Source organism: Oryctolagus cuniculus, chromosome 7 (genome assembly GCF_964237555.1).
Source record: "Oryctolagus cuniculus chromosome 7, mOryCun1.1, whole genome shotgun sequence".
In the NCBI taxonomy this organism is placed as follows: Eukaryota; Metazoa; Chordata; class Mammalia; order Lagomorpha; family Leporidae; genus Oryctolagus; species Oryctolagus cuniculus.
Window position 1 is genome coordinate 119,690,745 of NC_091438.1, and position 15,316 is coordinate 119,706,060.

The following is a 15,316-nucleotide window of genomic DNA, read 5'->3' on the forward strand; positions in this document are numbered from 1 at the left end:
ACCCCTCCCGGTTACCGCAAGTGCATCTGTGCCATGGCTGGAGTAGACGCAGCCCCGAGGGGCCCCCACTGCAGCCAGACCAGCACTTCCCCTCCCCCAGGCCTCCGGAGCCCTGAGCCAAGCTTCACAGGCCAGGGGGTGAGCAGGGGGGTTGCTTCCTTTTCAGTGAAAATGCCCACGCCTGTGTTTGCCCAGTGCTCTGGTGTTGCCAAGTGCCAGCCCACGCCAAGGGTGACCGACTTGTCCCGCTCTGCTTCGAGACTAAAGCCGGCTTGTCAGGAACCCCTCAGTCTCTGGCACCCTGGGGCGCGTGGCCAGGCTCCCTGCACCCCCAAGCCCCAGCTGCCCTCCCCACGAGAGGTCTGTGGCAGGGCCCCACCATTCCTCGTGGACCCCGCGCCAGTCGGGCCCTGCACCCTCAGAAACCAAGAGCGAGCTGATTGCTCTCCCAGGTTTTGGGAGGATGCAAAGAGGAACTCAAGCCTCTTGGAGGGTCGGGAAGAGCAGCCAGGGCTGAGCCTGGTGCAGGGGCAGGAGACTGATGCCCCCCTCCCGCCTCAGTTTCCCCACCTCTGCCCTGCTCGCCTCACTAATACAGTGAGAATTGTCTCATCGATGGCCTGCCTGCATTCCCGCTGCTGTTGATTCTCTTCCGTCTATCCATCTGTCTGTCCGTCCGTCTGTCCATCTGTCTGTCCGTCTGTGTCCCATTCTGGCCTCACTACTCCCCAGAGGAGTAGCTCAGGAGCTTCGTCCTACATTCGTTAGGAGGCAGCCGGGACACTGGCCGTTCCCCTCTGATGAGGCTCTGCGGTTGGTAGAGCCCTCGCGCGTGTTGCCTCTAGGCCTCAGGACGTGGGCCCCGCAGGAATTACTGTGCCCATTGTACAGATGGGGACATTGAGCCCACAGTCCCACAGGCGCTGACTTCTTAGTAGGTAGGGACAGGAAGACCAGGCTGGGAGGCGGTGATTATAGATGAGGGTCCCCGGCTGGCCAGGGCTCTTCCCCCCACCCAACTCACTCTCTGAGTGCTTTCACCAGGAGGAAAAGAGGGAGACAGATGGGAGGAAAGAGAGAGACGCAGGAGGGGGAGGCCGAGGTGGGGCTGGGGGAGGGGGAGGGGAGGGGTCCCAGCAGCTCGGCGGCTTCCTCTGTGGTTCTCACAGCCTGTCTGCACCGATGCTGACAGATGGAGGGAAGGGGAGAGCCCGTGCCAAGAGGCTGTCACCGCAGGCGGGCGGATCTGGGGGTGCTTTGTGGCCAGGGTTTGTTTGGGGAGGGGGAAGCAGCTGGTGGTCTGGCTGCCGGGCCTCCTTGGAACCTGCTCCCCAGGAACCATCGGCGGGGGTGGGGGGATGCTGTGAGGCACGAAATTGGGCAGGGGTGAGGCTGCCATCCGTCTGGGACCAGACCAGACGTGCCCTTGGCCCTGTGTAGGCAGCCTCCTGCCCAGAGTACTCCCTGCTCCCTCCTCACTGGGTGTCGGGGGTGGGCAGGGGCTCTGGGGGCTGGCCTGGAGCTGTGATCAAGAGGCACTGGGAGGCCTCGGCATTGCAGAGGGCACTGGGGGCTCGGGGCAGGGGTCTCCCAGGCCACGGTTCAGGCTCTCACGCAGCTGCCGGCTGCTTCCCGAGTTCCTTTTCATGGCCAGAGGGCCTCTTGCGTTTCCTCCAGGGTCTGTTGGGGGGGTGGGGCTGGGCAGGCCTGGGCCAGGGCCCGTGTGCCCTCCCCCCACCCCCAGCATCTGTTAGCCTCTAGCAGGCGGGTTACTCTGGGCAGGGTGGACTCTCCTGCTCTCTCCCAGCCCCTGGACCCAGCACAGAGGAGGCGCCCCAGTGAGCGCTCGCTGGGGGGGTGAGTGGGGCCCCTGCTCCTACGCCTCCTGGGGTGGACACTGCACTGCTTTATCCGGCGGTCCTTTCCAAGGTTTCTAGAAAGTTCCTTCTGTCCTGAGAGGCCCTGGGGCTCCCAGGTCTGTAGCGGGGCCCAGCCCTGCTGCCTCAGGGCGGCTCCGCAGAGACCGGGGAGCCCTGCCGCTCTCCGCTGCTCGGTGCCTGGGTCGTCGGTAGTCACACACACCCTGTGCGAGCCCTCCCTGTGGCAGGTCCTGTGGTGGCCCCCATTTCAGAGGACAGAAAGAAGTGGAAGGCAGTGACCGGCAGCAGTCTGAGTCACGTGGCTGGGAGGTGAGGAGGCTGGGGCGGCCAGGGAGGCCTCCAGAGCGGGGCATCGAGGCAGGGCTTGTGGATGCGGTACGGGGTGGGGAGGGGAGGCAGTGACAGAGCTGGGGGTCCTGAGGGCTTTTCTGCAGGTGGAATCTGCCCCTGCCCCAGCCCCTCCTCCTCCCTCCCCCCACACCGTTCCCAGGCAGGTTCTTGGCACCACGACTCCAGCTGGGTAGTCCCTCAGCAGGGAGCTGGGGACCTTGGGCCAGGAGCCTGCTGTCCCTGGAGGCAGGGAGTGAGTTTGCAGTGGGGTGGATGGAGCCCAGGCAAGACCCTCACACAGGCGGGACAGGTGCAAGAGGACAGGAGAGGTGGGGGCTGGGCCCCCGTCCTGCCATTGCTCCGCGTTGGTTCTGGTCTGGGGCGCCACCCCCACCCCCGTTGGTACTAAGAATGGCAATCAGGCCTGATCATTTGGCGCATGCGTTCCCTGGCCCTGGGGGAAGCTGAGGAAGTGTGCCACGGTGCAGCCACTTGAAGGCACCACTGGGGCCTTCGGGTCTGATGGGAGGCCCTGCCCAGATTCCCTCTGCAGTCCCCAGGCCCCACCTTGCTCCTCACCTTGGCTCTTCTAGGGCTCTGGTCAGAGAGCATAGTGGGTGTCTGTGGTCCCCTACCTGGCGTTGCCTACTATGTGACACACTGAGTGTGTCCCTGCTCTCCACGCTGACCTCCCGAATCCTTCAGCAGCCCCTCCAGGGGGCATTTGTTCCCCCACCCCCTTGCTGGCGGGGACAGTGACGGCAGGGACAGGGTTCACACGTATGTCAGGCACTGTGCAGGCCAGGCTGGGGGACCTGAGTGCGGGCTCCTTTGGGATGGGAGGTGCAGAGGCCCCAGGGCCCCTGTGCTGGTTTCCTACATGTCTCCAGCCCCAGATCCCTAGTCCCGGAGAGGGGCAGCCCCCGGTCCTGTGTGTCAGCCCTCCGTGGGCTTCTCACGTTCCACGCACAAGCAGGGACGCCGCAGGCCAGGGCCGGGCTGGCCTACTAGGGTGACATCCGGCCCAAACTGTGTCTGCCGCGCTCCTGAGAGCGGATTGTTCCTAGTGAGGCGCTGTATTCACTGCCGCATTTCCCGAACACTCACCGCCTGCACCAGCACCAGCAGAGGCAGAGACAAGGCCTGGCAGGCAGGCGAGTGACCCTCCCCACTGGGGCCTTCACAGCCTGGAGCCCCGGGGTGGGGGTGAGGATGAACACTGGTCCCCAGGAGCAGGCTGCCAGCCCTCAGCTCTCCGGCTGCCGCTGCCTCTGCCTCCCACGCAGACTGTCGGGCAGCTCTGTGCTTTGTGCACATCCAGTTCCCTTCCGTTTCTGCCCACGGCCCCTTGAAGCCTGCTCTGTAGCCAGGAGGGATCAGCGAGGGCGCCTTTGGTTCTGCATGCCAGCCCCCGAGCCCAGTTTGCGGTGGGCAGATGCCCTCCCATGGCAGGGCAGCCTGGCAGGAGAGCCAGTGGCCTCCGGCCTCCACGGGGTCTGAGCTCCCTGTCTTCTGAGGCGAGAATGGCAAGGGGCTCTTTCCCTGTCCTGGGTTGTGGGGGCAGCGTTAGAGCCAGGCTCAGGCCTGCATTCTGGCCAGGTGGCCTCAGACGAGGCCTTGGCCAGGCTGTTTGGAGCAGACCCCAGCCTTGGATACCTAGTTGTGGTTTTGTTTTTTAATTAATTAGAGCATTAAATGGTAGCCCTCTGGGAGAATCCCACCATCTGGCTGCCACAGAGAGGCAGGGACATCTACGCATATTTGTGTGCAGTGTGTGTGAGGGGTGCGGGCAGCCACCTGTGGCGTGTGCACAGCATGACGTGTGTCAGTGTGTTCAGCGGAGTGTGCACGTGGGCCCATCTGCACAGGCGTGTGCTGTGTGCATGCGTCCGAGTGTCTGCCCGTCTGCGCACACTCTGTGTGTGGTCTGTGCCCTGGAGTTCAGGTGCAGTGAGGCCGGCCCCCTTGACCCCTCCTGGCTGCGGCGGTGCTCACAGATGGGCTGTGCAGAGGTGAGGGGGACTGGGCTTGGCAAGCGTACGCTGGCCTTCAGTGGGGGCGGGGTGAAGCCTCATCCCTGGTTTGACAGATGGGGAGACCCAGGCCTGCACAGAGCCAGTGTGTGGAGGGGCCAGGTTGAAAGCCCCAGGTCGTGCGTGGGTGAGCGGGTCTGAAGCAGTATTTTCCCTGGTGCTCTGTACGTCAGGCTGTAGATTCCGTTCTGATAGAAAAGGTCAGGCCTGCATCCATTCATTCATTCTGCACGTGCTCCCTCGGCATCCCCTTGGTGCCCACCAATACAAACCGTGTCCCGCCTGGTCAGGGAGGGAGGGATAGTCGAGTGGCAGCAACACAAGGTGATGGGACTGTGGCCCAGAGCAGGGCTCCGTGCCACCTGGGATCGAGGGGGCTCCCAGTGGGATGGAGGGCAGGTGTCCTCTGCTTCCAGCCCCCCATGAAGGGGCCATGTGCTCTCCAAGCTGTACCAGCGGCTCCTTTCCCTGCTCCTGGGTGGAGGGGAAGCCGTGTTACAGGAGCCTGGATCTCAGTGGGGCTCGGGAGAGGGGAGGCGGTGGCTGGGCCTCCTGTGGCCCCCTGCTTGCTGCCTGTGTGTCCAGGAGCACCAGCCCTGGCTGTGCCCACTCAGGGTCACAAGCACTATGGGAGTAGCCAGGGAAGCTGCTTCTGCTTCATGGAGAAAACAAGTCAGAGACGAACAGGTGGCCTAGGACAGTGGAGGTCTCTGATGCCCTCCCAAAACTGCAAGCAAGACTGCCCGAAGCCCCGAGTAGTGACCCCACAGCCAGCTTGCAAACTAGGATTTACCATCACATTTCTAGGAGAGGAATGCACAGCCCAGAGAGGCCAAGAACCCTGCCTGAAGTCACACAGCTCATAAGGGACAAAGCCGGGACTGCAGCCCTGGGTCCCTTACCCTGCTCCAGGGAGGAGCAGAGCCACAGCAGGCAGCAGTCTGCTGGGAGGAAGTGTTCCCCTGAAGACAAGACCAAGGGCCGGGTGGTCGTCGGGGGCAGACCGTGCTGTGATTGGCTTCCCCCTCCTGCAGGCTGTCGCAGGACCTGTCTTACTGGGGGAACGACGCAGGCTGTGGGCGCCCTGAGGAAGGGACTCTGAGCGGCGGTGCGGCTGGCTGAGGTCTGGGCCAGGATGCCAGTGGGCAGTGAAGGCTTGCCGGGCACCAGGCCCCGCTGCCTCCCTCTGCTCGTCTCCTGCAGCCGTGGCAGCTCAGGCGGGAGCTGCTGAGCTGTGCCATGGCTGTGACCTCTGCCCGTTCTGCTTTGCCTGTCCCCACCACGTCCCTGAGCCCCAGCCCTCCCAGGACCAACAGCTCGCGACGTGGCCTAACGTCCCCCTGTCTGCACCTAGCAGAGTCCCTGGGGACCTGACATTTCCCAGGGGCAGGGAGTGGGCAGAAGCTTGACCTTCAAAACAGGGGACTACGGCTGAGGCCTGCAGGGGCTGGGCGAGGGGAGGCCCCCGCAGCCCTGCCCCAGGACCCCCTGTGCCTGGAGCCTTGCCAAGCCGTCCAGTGGCTGCGCGTGGGCCTGCCTCTCCTCCCCAACTTGGGCATGGCTGTCTCCCAGGAAACGGGGACTTTTGCCTCACTCCCATCATTAGGGTGCCAGGGCAAACAAGCATTCTAATCCAGATGAGCCCTGGGCCACAATCGCGCTCTCTTTGGGGCTTTCTCGTGATTTCCAGCAGCCCGGGGTGACTGGTGCTTCACACAGGTGGCGGGAGCCGGGCCCCCTCGGCGTTCCGCCTGAATTTCCTTCCTCGTCCTGTGAACTGGATTGAGGCGCCCCTCCCTCCTTTTCCCAGGAAGCCTATTCCCAGCCTGTCTGCTGGGCAGAGTCATTTCGTGGCAGCTCCTGGCTCCTTGCCACATCCTCGGGCATCTTTCTGACCAGAGCCAGAGAAGCAGGAGGGGAGCAAAATCCATTTGTCCAAGGTGGGCTTGTCCTGGAGAGGGCTGCTTCCCTCCTGGCCAAGAGCGCGAGCTTCCAGTGTCTGCAGGCTGAGAAGATTCTGTCTCTGTGGCCATGACCTTGTTGCCAAGTGCATCTGAGTGTTTGAACCATGTGTGTCCAGGTTCTAAGGCTGGTTTCCGCTTCTGCCCAAGTCTCTGAGCCGTGGCTCTGTTCCGGGCTGTGTTGGGGAGGGAGTGTGAGCACTGTGCTGTGCTTGCCTCGGAAAGTGACCTCAGGTCAGCCCAGGGTTCTCCGTTCTCCCTTTCCCCATCTATGAAATCTGAGGGTCGGGTCACGGGGCCTCCAGGGCTGAGTCCCCTGGGTGTTCTGCCCACAGGGCCCCTTGGTTCCTCCTGAGCCTCCTCCTGTGCCCCAGGTAGAGAGGCCACCCCTGCAGTGGGGCCCAGAAGCTCTCGCCTGGGAGTTTTGCCCCCGTCACCTGCCTGGAGCCCTCTCCCATTCCAGCCCAGCTACCCCCAACCCAGAGTCGCAGCAACTGGAGCGCGGTGGGGCATGGGGGCAGCGGACCAGAGCTCTCCCACGTGGCCTGCACACTTCACCTTACAGCGCCAACGTCTGCATCTCCTTTAGCTCTCACCACCAAGGCCGGTAGCCCACTGATACAAGTTAACCTTGTTTTATTTTTGTAAATAAAAAATTAATTTGAAAGTCAGAGGGACAAGGAGAGAGACACAGAGACAAGCAGCGGAAAGAGAAGGAGCTTCCTTCCATCCACTGGTTCACTCCCCGGTGTCCACACCAGCCAGGGCCGGGCCAGCCGGAAGCCAGGAGCCTGCAGCTCAATTTGGGCCTCCCACGTGGGTGGCAGGGACACAACTGCTTGAGCCATCCCTGCTGGCTCCAAGGGTCTGCACTGGGGGTGGAACAGGGATTTGAACCCAGTTACTCCTGTATGGGACATGGGCATCCCCAGCAGCACCAGATGTCCCCCCCACCGCCGCCAGCCCCATTTTGTAGGGGAGGAGGCTAAGGCTCTACAAGGTTCTACAAGTTGTTCCCAGGACCTAGCTGAGTCCCTTGCTGTCAGTGCAGCCGTAGGCTGCCTGCTGGACACAGGAAGCCTGAGGCCAGCCACTGTGCTGCAGGAATTGCCAGCAGGGCCCTGCTGTCCCGGGACTGCGCTGCTGGGTTGGGTGTGGCTGGCTTGCGGCTGGAACCCCCTCCTGAGGAGGCTGACTGCTTCCCTCCACATGCACAGGGAGCCAGAGCAGCCTCCCCACCTGCTCCAGAATCTACCCTTTCCTTCTGGGCACACAGGACTTCAGTTTCTCGGCCTTTCCCAGCCCCGCTGCTGCCAGCCTAAACCACCCCTTTCTCTGAGCCCAAGTTCAGCATCCTTGTTGCACAGCTGTGGGTACTGAGGCTCTGACAGGGGGCGTGAGAGTCTCGGGCCACATGATGACTTGCCCACCTCTGGTCCAGCTGGGGGGTCTTGTCTTGCGTGCACCGAGGCTGCTGGGTCCGGAGTTCTGATGCTGGCTTGGCTGTGAGCCCTGTGCAGGAGCAGCACCCTGCTTTTCCTTTCCCAGTGCGGCGCTGGAGATGAGCGGATTCTGGCCCCTCCTTGAGTCATGTGACCTGGGGACCGCCTCGCCCGTTTCGGGCTTTACTTCCAGGCTTTCACCCAACTCCCGGGCTGCCGCCAGGAGCCAGGCTGAGCAGCTGAGGATGGGACGTTCTGCTAGATTTCTTCTGGGCTGAGCTGAGTTTCCTAATCTGTCTCCTTGTCCCCAGACACCCCCAGGGTCTCCTCCTCCCCTGTGTCCACTGAGCACCTGCCCTGAGCCACGTGCTCCACTGTCCTCAGCACCGGGCAGAGCGTCGCAGCTGGAGTGCCCTCTGTCCCTGTCACCCTCACCTTGTGAGTGCCACGGACAGGTCCTCGAATGGCATTCACTGGGAGCCTGACTCCTTTCTCCTCTGATGTCTACGGGAGACCAAGGAGATAAGGAGCTTGTCCAGGGTCACCCCGGAGGTCAAGGGCAGCCTGAGCAGCGTGGAGCCTCCCAGCCTGTTTCTGGCTTTGTAGACTGCTCCCCATGACCCCGCCTAGAAGCCCCATGAAGGGCAGCTGAGGGCTCAGCTCCAGGCATGTCCCCGGTCAGGTGGAGGCTGGGCTGTCTCTGAGCTCGGTGGGGGGATGAGCGCTGTGTCCATCTTCCTCTCGGAGCTCTGCCCTGGTCCTGCTGTGGTCGGGGCTGCCGAAACTGGTGGTGGGAATGGAGCGGAGCGGACCTTCCGTCCCCGGCGCTCAGGGCCCAGGCAGGCCCTGCTCTGTCTGCTGTGTCACAGGTAGGGACGTGAGGAGGGGGCATTGTCAGTGTAAAATGAAGCTTGCGCTGCCCTGGGCAGGTGGGATGTCACTGGGCAGAGATACAGGAGCAAAGGCATCTGGTGGGAAGCCCCTGGTGTGTTTGTGACCATCAAGTGGTGATGGGCGGCAGGGGGTGGCAGGGGACGGGCCAGGGCAGTCAGTGGGGCAGCTTAAAAGTGTTCTGAGTGCCCTGGGAGGCACTGAATCCCCTGCCGGGGGAGGTGGGGAGCCAGTCGGACAGGAAAGCCTGGCCAGGGTGACCAGTATGAACCCTGCTCCGGGAAATGTTCTTAGCCTCTCTCCAAATTAAACCAGCAGCCTCCCTGGCACCGGCCTTGGCAACCTCACAGAGAAACACCTTAGGCTGCAGACCTCCTGCCGGGCTCTGTGGGTGGTCAGCTGCAGAGAGCCCTGCAATCTTCCTGGGCACAGCTGCCCATGTCACTGGCAGGAAGCCCGGGGCCCAGCACAGAGGGGCGCCGCAGAGAGGCAGCAGGCTGGGCACCCGGAGGTGGCCGCCACGGTAACCGTATCACTGTCCGTTGGTTCAGAGGGGGGATTCGTGGCAAGCTCGAGGTCCCCCCCAGGGAGGCAGAGACATAGACCCCTGAGCCCAGGTGCCTGGGCTGGGCTCACACAGGAAGCTCCCTGGTCACAGGAAGCTGAGTTCCCACCGGGTAGGTCAAGTGCTCCCTGTACAAGGGAGTGGGCATTGTGAGGCCGGAGGCCCTGAGGATCTCCCTGCCCTTCCTTCTACCCTCTGGAGGCTTCTACTTTGAAGATACTGGGAGCTTTCTTCCAGCTATGTGTAGGGACCTACAATTCCAGTGCCGACAAGGTGGCCGAAATCCAGGCCGGGGCTGGCCGGAGCCCGGGAGATGAGCAGCGGGAAAGGCCGTTCCCTCCGTGCGCCGCCAGGCAGTGCCCCCAGCATCGTGTTGGGTGCTTTGCAGGCGCCAGCTGGGTCCCCCGCTGACCCATCCTGCCCACCGCTCCCCTCACACCCCCAAGCTTCAGCTCCCCCTGCACGTCCAAGGCCCCGCGACAGGAAGACGCCTTTGTTGTCCATCTCTCAGAGACGCTCATCTTCCCCGTGGCGACAGGGAGTCCCACATACCCCAGCGAGGGCTTGGGCCTCCCTTGGTGACAGCCAGCCTGGGGTCAGGCAGTGTCCGAGAGCAGCTGGGGTATGTGGGAGAGGGGCTTGGAGCATCGCCAAGAACCACAACCCGTCTGTCGTGGAGTCCCGCATGCAGAGTGTCAGCTGACGCCCGGGGTGGGAAATGGCCGCACGGCCTGTTGGAGGTACTGGGCCACAGGTGATAGGTTGTCTTTTTTTTTTTTGAAAGGCAGAGTCAGACTACTCCCCAGATGCCTGCAACAGCTGGGGCTGGGCCACACCCAAGCCAGGAGCCCTGAACTGGATGCAGGTGTCCCGTGTGGATCGTGGGAACCCAAGCACTTGAGCCGCCGCCCACTGCCTCTGAGGCTGTGCATTTGCAGGAAGCTGGAATAGGGAGCCGGAGCCGGGACTTGAACCCAGGCACTCTGATATGGGTGGCAAGAGGCATCTCAGCTGCCGTGCCAAAGTCCTCCCATGTAGATGTTCAGTGCCCACTTGGCATCAGGGGGACACTGAGATGGACGGGAGGACAGCAGGCTGTGGCAGCTGTGTCTGTACCACGTGGGCCACTGCTGATCCTGATGCCGTTCAGTCACCCCTCGGCCCAGCCCAGGTTCTGCCTCCTTCAGGAACGCGTCCCTGTGACTGTCCCCCATTCAGTCTCTCCCTCTGGCTCCCCAGCCCCTTCCTACCTCGTTTCCATACTCGGCGTTGTGGGGGCTTGGGTCCTGTCACTCAGCCTGGCTTGAACATGTAACTCCAAAGTGGAATGGCTCAGGGGCGTGAGGGGGAGTTTTCCCCGTGGACCTGCCCACGCCAGCCCATTCATCCTCCCCTCACGCCCCTCACACGTCCACCTGCGCCTTAGCGCCCACAGTGTCTTCCTTGCCTCCCTTGTCCCAGCTGGGATGGCAGGGATGGGGAGAAAGGGAGCCCTGAGTCATCTGCCCAGGGGTGGGAGTGGCCGGAACCACAGAGCCCCGCCCTCCCTGGCTGGTCAGGACCTCCTGGTCAGGACCCTGTGGGAACAGGGCCAGCGTAGGGACATGGGCTGGGTCAGACGCAGCCCCTCATGGGACGAAATGGGGCTTGTGTGTGCCTGGGAGGGTGGCATTCGCTTTCACGGAGTCTCTCTCGTCTCAGGGGCTTAGGGCGTGACCAGTGTTGGGCTTGGCAAAATGGAACCTGTTGTGGATGTCCTTGACCATGGGGTCATGAACTCAAGGGATGTCAGGAACAGCGCCTATGGGGGCGGGGGGTGAGAACTGGAACCCAGCGCTACAGGGCCCCAAAGTTGCTGACGGTGGGCTCTGCGCCCCAGCGTCTGCCAGCTGTTGAGGGGCTGACAGGGAAGCAGCTGCCAGAGACCCCTGGGTCCTGCATCAGCATTTCACTTGGAGAAGGCGTTCTGCTTAAAAGTAAAGAATCAGACTGGCCAGGTCCCGCACAGGGGCCGCCACCGCCTGCGAGGGTGGATGGGCAGGCGGGCCGGGGCCTCCGGGTGGGGGGGGGGGCGGGGGGACAGTGCGGGTTGCTGGCGGCCAGCGGCTCCTCCCCTCTCACTCCTGCTGTGTTGTTGCTGAACACTCGGGGCTGTGGCCTCGCTGACTGGGGTGACAGTTTAATAGCAGCTTCCTGGGCTGTCATTGAAATCTGCCTGCCAGGTTAGTAGGCCAGGGGCGGGCTGGCACGCCCCCTGCCCCCACCCCGGATCTTCTTTCTGCTGGCAGCGGTCGTCTTGGCAACGCCAGGGCCTGGCGGGCTCAGCGAAGGGTAGCCATGGGGGGAACAAGCACTTTCATCTCCCCGCCCCGGGTGCCAGTGGCCCAGCTGCCTTGGGGCTGTGCTGCGGGGCGGGAGCCAGGCCACCTGCTGCTGGCCAGGGCCTGTGGGGTGGGGAGGGAAGCAGGCACAGGCTCTGAGGCGGGGGTCTGACACTGCAGCTGTCTCTTACCTGTGCCTGCAGGGGAAGGGACCTGCCCAGGGACCTCAGTGCTAAATTGGAATCACCCTTCTTTGGAGCCCAAGACCTGTCTGTTAAGAAACCCGATGCCATCTCTTGCATTTCCCTGTCCCCTCTGGCCGGCCTGGACCTGAGACCCAGGGCCCCTCCAGTGGGGTTCCCAGGCTTCGCTCTGGGCTCTGGGCTATGGACTCTGTGAACGCCTTTGCTGTTTGTTCTGGCCATGGGGGCTGCATTCCGGGCCCTGCTGTGTGATGGCAGGCCAGCCCCTCCCTCCTCCGGGCCTCGTCTGCCCAGCGGTGGGATGAGGGGCTTACTCCCTGCAGTGTTCTCCCGGGTGTGACCATTGCACCACTTGTGTATCGGGAACGTGGCGTCTAAGTTCCTTGGTTGAACGAGTTTGAAGGTGCTGGCTGTCACGGAAGGTGCCCATCAGCTGTTGTCACTGCAGGCCTCTCAGGGCCTTTGGTAAGCTGGCGGGCATTGCAGGGTTTCCCAGGGGGAAGAGCGTCCAGCCCAACACCTGGCTGGACCGGCACCACCGCTTGCTGCCCTGCCCTCTGCCTTGCCCGTCCTGTGCCACAGCCTCACCAAAGCCCAGCGGACGCTCCCTGGCCACCTGGAGCTGCTGGTTCTGTTGGCGTCCCTGTGCTCAGCAGGAGGCTGTGCACCTCCGACAGGCAGCTTGGTGCCAGGCAGGGCGATTTGGCCCTGGGTCTGGCGGAGTTCCCGGGTCCCTTGCCACTTGCCTCCCCCGGCCCCTGACAACCAGCTTGCTGGCTCCCCCACACCCGAGGCCCTGTTGCTCCCCTTCCTGGCTCTCCCCAACTCTGACCACTTGGCTGGCTCCCTGCTTCCTCCAGGAAGCCTTCCCTGACCTCTAGGCAGGGTTGGGTGCCCCCCCTCCCCCAGCCACCGCCAGCTTCCTGGCCACACAGTGGGACTGGATGTCAGTACATGGGTTCAAGTGCAGCCCTCCTGCAGATGTCTGTGACCTTGAGCAGTCCCTTCTCTGGGCCTTGGCTTTCAGGCAGGTAAAACGAGAGTACTGTATCAGCGTTTGGATCCTGGGCTTTGACGCGGCAGGCGGCTCCAGTGGCAGGAGGCGGGCACACGGCGCGGCTCTGTGGGCAGCCCTGAGCCGTCCTGGTTTTGAAGCCCCTCTCTGCTCTGGGGCTGGGGGTGAGCGTGCATGGGGAGCCTCGACGTGAACTTGTGTTCGTCTCACACACAGCATGGGGCTGTGAGCCCACCCTCCTCAGCCTTGCGCCAGTCTGCTCTCAGTCCCTGGAGCCGGGGGCTGTCCTGGGCCGGCTTAGCACGTCCGCTCCTCACAGCATCCCTGTGTGCATGAGGCTCAGAGCAGGTGTGTAACTTGCAGAAGCTCACACAGCCCGCAGGTGGCAGAGCAGGGCGCCCGTGGCACTTTCCTCCGCCTCACTCCCTTTGTCCCAGATTTCCCACCCTCCCCAGGGCCGGCCCCTCCTCACCACCCTCTGGAGTCCCCAGTCCTTTGTGGCGGCCCATCTGTTGCCATGGCACCAGATTATGATGTTGCAGGCCCGGGGTGTCACTGCCGGGCTGTGGAGTACAGGGACTCACAGAGGTGGGCATTGTCCAAGGGGCAGACTGGCATGGAGGGACATAAATCCTTGAGCCCAGCCGGGAATTGCCCTGGGAAGCGGAGCGCAGGCCAGGAGAACGGGGGTCTGCCCTGGCCTGTTCTGTAGTCTTGGAGCAGCCCCTCGGCGGGACTCACATGCTGTTGGGCTCAGGACCAGGATGGGCCGATGGTGGGGTGTTTCCCTGAGACCCCCCACACCAGCCCTTTTCCCTTTTGTCGTTACAGCCGTGCCACAGGGGAAACCTCAACCCTGTTTGCCCACGGTCACCCAGTGCAGGATCTAGGCTCAGCTTTGATTTGCAAATCCTTCCTTGTGGTTAACACTTCCAGGAGGGCCCTCCAAAATGGTTGAGTCCTCAACCCAAAAGTGACCGTGTGGAGGGTGTGCATCAGGTGTGCATCCCGTATCAGGGTCTGGGCTCCAGTCTCAGCTCCAGCTTCCTGGTGATACACACCCTGGGAGGCAGCAAGTGACGGCTCAAGTAGCTGGGTTCCTGCCACCCATATGGGAGACCCAGGGTGAGTACCAGGCTCCTGGCTTCAGCCTGGCCCAGCCCCAGCTGTTGCAGGCATTTGCGGAATGAACCAGTGGATGGGAGATGTCTCTGTCCGTCTCTCTCTCTGCATTTCAAGTAAGTAAATATTTGTTAGTGGTCGTGCAGACCATTAGCAATGCACAAGGTGTCACAGCCCAGGTCTGTTCTGCACATTCCAGGCACTGCCACACGCAGGCACCTCTGTGCTGAGTAGCTGGCCTGCCCCACGTCGGTCCTCTGGCGCCTGGGACCCAAGAAGCGGCTCACCGCATATGCCTCCTTGGGCTCCTTGTTGAGCCCAAACATTGGCAGTTGCCACGTGGACTTCTGCCGCCTCCTGCCAGCCTCGCCTCTTCTGTACAGTGGATTCCCAGGCGCTACCAGCATAGCTGTGAGGAGGTCCTGGGATATTGGATGAAAGACCCCAGGCCAGAACCAGGGTCGGAAATGCCCAAGGGGCCTGGATAGTAAGCAGAGCAGTTCTCTGAGACACCACCGTGGGACACCCGTCCATGCAGCTGCCACCTCCTGGGCCTGGCTGCCCTCAAAGCTGGCCTACAGGCCATGGTGCTTGTGACTGCTCTCACCTCTTTGCCCAGTGCCTGCTGGGACTTGGCATCCATGGGAGAGGGGGCCACACTCACACCTGGGCTTCCGGGGGCCTGGAGGAAGGGTCCTGTGCCCAGTGGCGGAGCCGTTCCCCTCCGTCTGCTTTATGCCCGTCTTGCCCTTGTGGGCACTGCCCACGTGCACCGTGCCAGGCTTGCCCGCGGACTCTGGGCTCCTGGGGCCCAGGCAGGCCTGAACCTCCCTGTGTTCTCAGCAGGGCCTGGAACAGGCACAGCGCTCGTCAAACTCTGGGCTGAGGCTTCCAAGGGGCTTTACTTGGGGCTTTTCCTCCATGTCCGTTTGTGTGGGGAGCCAGGGTGGGGAAGAGCAGGCTTCTGGCTGCGGGGTCAGACCGTGGCGCTGCTGCCACCCAGGTGTGGCTTCCCATCTGTCAAGCGAGCACCCAGCACGGACACCGGCACGCACAAGCCCTTGATGAACTTTCCAACGGAGAGGAGAAAAAGCTGGGGTTTGTGTTTCTGCCTTTGGATGCTGAGTGCTTTTTTTTTTTTAAAGATTTGTTTTATTCATTTGAAAGACAGAGTGACAGAGAGGGAGAGAGAAAGAGAGAGAGATCTTCCGATGGTCCATTCCCCAAATGACCACAACAGCCAGGAGCCTGGAACCCACCCTGGGTCTCCCACATGAATGGCAGGGGCCCAAGCACTTGGGCCATCTTCTGCTGCTTTTCCAAGTGCATTAACAGGGAGCTGCGTAGGCAGCGGAGCCTGGGCTCAAACCATGCTCCAGTATGGGGTGGCGGCGTCACAGGCCCTGGCAGACTCCCTGTTCCGTAGCACCAGCCCAATGCTGAGCTTCTGGTTGGGGGAAGGCAAACCCTCCACTGCTCGGTCCTGGGCGTCCCCAGCCGCCGTGGTTCATCGCGGCGCTTGCTTTAAGACGGTCATGGGCTGTCATTCACCA

The 15,316-nt window shown here is 62.7% G+C and overlaps 1 protein-coding gene across 23 annotated transcripts in view; it reads left to right on the top strand.

Annotated features, from left to right (window-relative positions):
- The window catches only part of LRP8 (LDL receptor related protein 8), a 69,025-nt gene that overhangs the window by 13,696 nt on the left and 40,013 nt on the right, over nucleotides 1-15,316 (top strand). The window contains exon 1 of one of the 23 annotated variants that reach the window (XM_051856464.2): nucleotides 13,193-13,879. The exons of the other annotated variants lie outside the window; for them this stretch is intronic. Within the exon in view, the coding sequence (XP_051712424.2) occupies nucleotides 13,828-13,879 (52 nt within the window). The 5' untranslated portion in view covers nucleotides 13,193-13,827. Of the gene's footprint in view, nucleotides 1-13,192; nucleotides 13,880-15,316 lie in introns of those variants that run through there. 23 annotated transcript variants of the gene reach the window in all.